Source organism: Parambassis ranga, chromosome 24 (genome assembly GCF_900634625.1).
Source record: "Parambassis ranga chromosome 24, fParRan2.1, whole genome shotgun sequence".
Taxonomy (NCBI): domain Eukaryota; kingdom Metazoa; phylum Chordata; class Actinopteri; family Ambassidae; genus Parambassis; species Parambassis ranga.
In genome coordinates this window covers 12,413,647-12,420,547 of record NC_041043.1, presented here as the reverse complement: position 1 = coordinate 12,420,547, position 6,901 = coordinate 12,413,647, and the positions used below count along the sequence as shown (strand labels likewise).

The 6,901-nt window shown below is 45.4% G+C and overlaps 1 protein-coding gene across 1 annotated transcript; it reads right to left on the bottom strand.

Annotated features, from left to right (window-relative positions):
* Nucleotides 1-204: 204 nt before the first annotated feature.
* Nucleotides 205-4,571, bottom strand: LOC114428905 (uncharacterized). Its single transcript, XM_028397683.1, has 9 exons — nucleotides 4,465-4,571; nucleotides 3,339-3,642; nucleotides 3,031-3,205; nucleotides 2,801-2,905; nucleotides 2,566-2,708; nucleotides 2,393-2,470; nucleotides 2,058-2,248; nucleotides 1,733-1,966; nucleotides 205-1,642 (listed from the first exon to the last, which is right to left on the bottom strand). Exons 2-9 carry the CDS (start codon nucleotides 3,635-3,637, stop codon nucleotides 1,287-1,289), a joined length of 1,581 nt encoding a protein of 526 aa, XP_028253484.1. The 5' UTR covers nucleotides 3,638-3,642; nucleotides 4,465-4,571; the 3' UTR covers nucleotides 205-1,286.
* Between the last annotated feature and the right edge of the window lie 2,330 nt (nucleotides 4,572-6,901).

Genomic DNA, 6,901 nt, shown 5'->3' with positions numbered 1-6,901 from the left:
ATAACAATTTCTATTCGGTAGCTAAAGCCCTGGGATCAGTTTTGAATTTTTTCACAGCAACAGGAGTTCTTTTTTTAATCTTTATTTATAACAGTGTCATTTACAATTTACACATATGAACATATTATGAACAACAAATAAAATAAAAAACACAGCAAAGCAAAGAGTCTGCTAACTTACAGCAATATTAAATTTTTCACTGAGTGCAATCGTGTATGTAGCCTGTACAGAGTGATGGCACCAGTTGCACGTGTGATTTTCAACATTGCTAATGTTAGCAGTTAGTTTGAGTACCAACTCGATACCGTGTCGTATACGAAACGAGTATACCAAACACGGTGTTACCTTCACACCCCAGTTCTGCTCCCCTCCCCTAACAGCAGTCTACACTAGGAGTTGTATCAAGAAAATAAAGCTCAAATGACACACAGGACGCTCCTCGAGTGGCTCACAGCCCTGTTTTCTGTGTTTTTTCAATAGATATGTATGAATTTAATTTTTTTTTTTTAGATGAGGGAGCACTTGGATCCGTTTAGCCGAGAGCTTAGTGAAAACTTTGCACGGCTGGAGGACAGGGCCATGGGCAGAATAGAAGAGCGCATGGGGCAACTGGAGGGACAAATGATCCAGCTTGTGGAGCGAAGGATGAAGGATGTTCACACTGACATCCTGACGCACCTGAAGCGACAGGAGACAGAGACCACGCAGCGTGCGTCAACCCCGCTGCCCAGCACGGATGTTCATGAGGAAGCAACCCTTTCTCCTCCCCGTCCAGGTGCAGCAGAGGCGCTGCCGATACACGTCTCCGTGACCTGCCACCACAGCTGGCCTCTGTGCTCCGGCGCTATATGAAAAAAAGTCCAAATTCCCCTCGGGAGAAGCTGTCACCACTGCAACTCGCCTTCTTCAAGTATCAGATGGAGAAGCTCCAGATTTCAGGTAACTGTTGTATTAAATTGCTGAAAAACACCCTGCAGCAGTCGGAGCTTATTGCAGCATCCACATGTTGCCGTCATGCGGCACAGCTCACACACTGCATAACTCACTAACTGTCTTGGTCTTGTTTCATAACAGATGCATGGGAACTTCATAAGAAGGCGGCCCGCATATTGCAGGAGGGTACTTCTGCCAATATCTGGCTGCCTGGTTGGAAGCCAGAGGGCTGCAGCTCCATGCTGGATTTTTTGAATGAAAAGATAAAGACATCTTTAAAACACAAAAGGAGAGCATCCGAGGTGATGCAGCGTGCCTCCCCCAATGTCACCCGTGAAAATGTTTATATTGTTTTAATAATGCGCTTCCCCACAATCCCACACCAGCTGATCGCCAATGTTGATTGTCTTGAGCGCAACGAACAGGATGACTTCCTGCGGCCCACCGGGAAAATCCACCAAAGTCCTGCGTGGTGCGACATTTGGATTTTTGCGGGAGTGATTTAACAGCCTCCCGAAGGTCTGCATTTCCGGATGGCACTCACAATGGGGCGCGGTGGCATCAATGCAGAGGCCTGCTCCTCCCTCAGCCTTGAAAAAGAACAAGTACCCCGACTGTTGCCTCTTCTTCCCCTCAGCCTCTGTGATGGTTTCACCGTGGTAGTCGCAGATGATGTCCCCTTTGCTGAAGGGGATGGCTGCGACCACACCTGCAGGGATGAACAGAGAGCTGTCAGCACGCGCAAATCAACATTTGCCTCACCAGTGGAGGATACAGCATAGATGGGAGGACAACTTACCCTTGCCCTTTGCCATGCCAAAATCTTTCACTGTCAGGCCTCTCCAGTCCTGCTCTGTGATAGCTCTGGCCTGGGACTTGTTTTTCTCCTCCTCCGTGTTCTGCTTAGGAGGGACCCAGGCAGCCAAAACCTCTTTACAAGTGGGTTTGTTCCCCTCCCACGTGGTTTCTTTGTCCAGCACTGCCTGGATGCGGCTCTTAAGGGGGGCTTTGCCTTTCCTGTTGGTGGAACGAGCTGGGCAGCAGGAGATCGATGACAAACGGGAATAAGTGGTAAATAATAACACAATGAGAGTATTTCCAAGAAAACACGTGCAAAAACTTACTCAGTACATATTTGATGCGCTCCTGTCGCTGCCGATACCTCCAGCGGTGGGAGAGTTTCCGGCTAACTGGGAAACCAGCTTCTGAAATTCTCTTTTTTGATGGTGGCTCATCCGTTAGTGTCACCGGGAATTGTTGGCGGAATGCATCCCAGTCCAGGAGGGGGGTTTTGTGGGCACTCTGGGGCATCGCACTGCAGGATGGGGAAACAGAAGAGAAGGAAAAACTGAAGTTAAAAAACAAAAAGAAAAACGAAAGAAAACACAGACGTCAGATTCTGCAGTCTGGTCATACAGGTTTGCTCTCTGCAGCCCGCCTGCTGTTTCACATTGGTTACCTGGCCTGTTCTTCTGTACTTTGTCCAGCCTGTGGAGAGGTGGCCGCTCTGGCTTCCTCCTGATCCAATGGCAGGTACCTGTGGTAAAAACGAGGGTGCGTGTAAGGCACAAAACAGGTGCAGTGTGGGGGTTTTAAACGATGCTTTCAAATATGGAAATGTTGAGCACTCACTTGAGTTTCAGGCGTTTCAGGTCTGAAGATGGGTTGCTCAGGGGTGCCCCGCTCTCCGTCACGAAGAACTTCCCCATGTCATTCCTCTGCCCTGATTTGTGAATGAAGAGCGGCCTAATGCTCCTGAAATAACTCTCAAATATCTGCACGAGACAGACAGAGGAACCGTCTGTTACTACACCACGCATGAACCTCCGTAAAGGGAACGCACCTTGTGCAAGGTTAAATGACGCACCTCTTCCTGTTCTTTAGTCAGCGTGAAGGTCTCTGGTCTGTGCGTGGAACTCAGCTCAACGGTGACCCCATTTGCGATGTGCCTTCTGTTCACCCAGTCCTGCACCTGCGAGAACAAACAGACACACGCGAGCGACAATTTCATTACAGATGCTACCTGTATCAAAGTGGGGTGAAATTACAAATACAGCCATTGTTGAAATTGTCATTTTAAATGCAAAAGGTCCTTACACAGAGTTCCATCACCGCCATCCGTGGCAGCTTGTGCTCCAGCAGGAGGATGGCCTCACAGTAGTACCTCAAGGTAGTACCTGCCGTGTGAGATACAAATTCACCCTTGACAATCTTCTGGTGAATGTATCCCACATCCTTTTTGGCAAAAGCCAGCACATCCTCTGTTGTGGACCTGTGACACACATAGATCACAGAGGTGATAAATAAAATAGATCTATGGCATCACTGAAAGCATTAAAAAGTAACCAACATAGATACATAAATAGTCCATTAATAAATCTGAGGTGAGCAGACCATCACCATACCTGGATGCTGGCTGGTCAGTCTGGCAAGCCTGGGGAGCGTTGGTCACCAGAAACCCCCGACTCTGAAGGCGATTGCACAGCCGAATGCAAGACTCTTCATCTTTGCAGTATCCCTGCAATTCAGAAAAGTCCCACAGTCGTCCATCCTTTGCAAAGGCCTTCTGGGAGGCAGTTGCTCGAGCCGCTTCTGTTTTAATCTCCTCAGGACTGCTGCCCTTCATGCAAACAACCTTCAGGTGGGAGTGAATTGCCATCTGGCGTGTGTTGCAAAGCAGGCAGAACACTGGGTGCCTCTCCATTTCACCTGTAATGAGCACAGCAAAACTATTAAGTTGAAAGCTGAAAAAGGGGTGTTACCCGTGTTACATACGAGGTAGACTTAAAGTACAATGTGTGAAACACTGTGACCATCTCAGCTATAAGCCAATAAAGGTGAGATGGCTTAAGTGATGTCATACACACCAAAGATAATACCAGTTGACTCAGTTTACAGTTATGATTTTCGAAGATAAATAATTTTAGTGCCAATAAATTATTCTGTGCTGGCTGACAGATAGCGAACAAAGTGAGAGACCCAGTAGATTTGACTGAGGTTGCTTACTGAATCTTCTCAGTTAGTGTTTGCAAAACTGCAACACAAGAAATACACGGTGTAGTGCACAGATACACAAAAACCTTTTCCATACTACATTGCAATAAACACACACATACTGTCATCACATAAATTCCTCACAGGGAAATAATCACAGTATAAAGTGCAGCAATTAAGATATAAAGTCTCCCAAAACAAATGAGACTCAGCAATAAACTAAAATAGCCTTAACAGCTTAGCTAGCCTCTTGCTTACGGTTAGCCATAGCATAGTGTAGCGTGGTCTTTGTTTAACTTAACATAAACATCTTAACAGCCTTGCTAGCTTCTTGCTTATGGTTAGCCTTAGCATAGTGTAGCGTGGTCTTTGTTTAACTTAACATAAACATCTTAACAGCTTAGCTAGCTTCTTGCTTACGGTTAGCCTTAGCATAGTGTAGCGTGGTCTTTGTTTAACTTAACATAAACATCTTAAACATCACCTTGAAAATTGCATTGCCACGAAACTATATAAACCAAGTGCACACATACTCACTGTTGGTTCCACTGCAAGGCTTGGACAACGAACTCTCTGCGGTGGAGCACTTGTTGCACACAAGTTTTGTTCGTAACAACGAGCAACACCGTTGCGCTGTACTTCCGGTTTCGCCGGAAGTGTTTCAAAATAACACCGGAAGTGGTCATTTTTCAACCATAGAACCGGAAGTAATAATAATAAAGACAAATAAGGCACTTAAAGTTGGATATCTCGCGACCTACCCCCCATAATTCGTAGTCGGGCTTTCCAATGCTGCCATCGGCGAGTGACTTTTCGTTCCGGAGATATAGACTTTATAATGTGTCATTATTATTACAAGTTTTATTCGGTATCTCCGGAACGGAAGGTCGCACAGGCTTGCGGATGGCGCCGATGGAAAGCCCGTGGCCGAATTATATAAGACGGGTCGCATATCCTTTGCCCTAGGACGTACGGTTGGCGAGTTATGAAGGAAAGCGTCTTAAATTTGACACCTCCATTTTGCGCTATGCTGTTTCCTTTGATCGCTCGGATCTCCCGAACCGTACGAGCTAGAGCCCCGGGATCAAGACCTGCCCCCCCGTTTGTCAGGACGGGCTTTCATTCGGCCTAGGTCTCAAGTCTGTGCGACTTTGCGTTCCGGAGATATACAGGAAGCTATCATTTAAAGTGAACTTATTACACATACAAAATGGAAGAAAAAAAACTCAGTGTGTGTCCTTGTGAGTGTGTCTGCCGGTAGGTTTGGGTGAGAAACACTCCTTCAGTGCAGTCTTAAAAAGAAAACTACACAGCGTGTGGGTTCCGTGCATGCTCCATCCAGCCTCCCTCTGGGGGGGAAAAAAAGAAAAAGAAACAGAAGAATATGGTTAGGGTTAGAGCCGGGGCTCCAGTGAGGTTAGGTTTAGGGCCAGCCCCTAGGATGTGGTTAAGTTGATGGCTGGGGGCCCTGGGAGTTAGGGTTAGAGGAAGAGGCCCAGTAAGTGAAGTCCCCAGAGCAGGTATTCAAATAGGGATTGCAGTGCAGGCCAATAAACCAAACAATCAATCAACAAAAATCAGGGAAAAACAATAAAAAACAAAAAGAGACATTGTCATAAACCATCCTGTCCTTATTGTCTGAAATATGACCTCTCATTGAGGACCTGTGGATGTAATGGGCCTAATTTTATCCAGTTTCTTTCCGCTCTCCTTCGCTGGGCTGTGGACCAGTGTGGGTTACATTCCAATATTAATGCCTGCACTGAATTCCATCCATGGGATCCAAAATGGTGGACTACATGGCGGCAGGTCTGTTTTTGGTTAATGATGTTATATTTGTGACAGGTGAACCGAATATGCAATTTCAAATTTGTTTCCCCTACGTATTTTTTTGCCACATGCTTCACAAGTAATTAAATACACACAATTCTTTGAAAAAATACTCCCAAATGTGGCTGTTTTATGAACCTTTCTACTGTAGGAGTCATGAACCCATCTCTCCTGTTGAAAAAAAAGAATCCTGTGGACCAGTTTTGAGCTGTTGGGAAGATATGACCTTTGACCTTACAGGGTAGTCCTTTAAAAAAAATTTTTTCTAAATGCTGCAATGATTCTTATGTTGTTATTTGGTCAATTTGCTGCCATAATATTGTTAAAATTATTCTTAATGTTCCAGACCAATTTTGTAGTGGATGGTGAGAAGGTGGTGATGAGAGGGAGGTTTACTCTGAGAAAAGGACTTGTACATGCTCCTGAGGAAAGTCCTTGACTACCCTCTAGTGGACAGAGCCAAGAACAGCACCTTAGTGGCCTGTTTAAAATCCTCTGGCTGTGTGCAAATTCTGTAAAATCGTAACAATTGAGATTTGATTAGTCCTGCAAAGGTGTGTTTAGGATGGTAACTGTTTTGTGCATGTGTGTCTGTGTCCGTGAAAGAAACTTTAACATCTAATTTGTTATCAATTGTAAATTTAGGGCCTTTAAATGTAGTCGTGTCGAAAAAAATCCACCAAATTGTTGCGTGTCGTGGCTTTTAATTCAATTGAGGCATTGTGGTTATTGAGGGTCTCCAGAAACACCGTAAAATTTTCCTCAGAGTAAGTCCATACACCCCAAATATCATCCAAATATATCTGTAGTAGTGCAATGGTTGGAGCTCAGCTTCCTCAGGAAGTGCAGTCTGCTGCAGGCCTTCTTGTACAACACAGGCAGTTCCGCGTGAAGCCATTAGGGGGCGCTTGGCGGTTGAATCCTGCTACAAATGCCAGGTTTAGCAATTTTCAACCGGCCAGTGAAGAAATGGATGACATAATTCGTAGTCGGGCTTTCCAACGCTGCCATCGGCGAGTTCGTGAGACTTTTCGTTCCGGAGATATAGACTTTATAATGTGTCATTATTATAACAATTTCTATTCGGTAGCTAAAGCCCTGGGATCAGTTTTGAATTTTTTCACAGCAACAGGAGTTCTTTTTT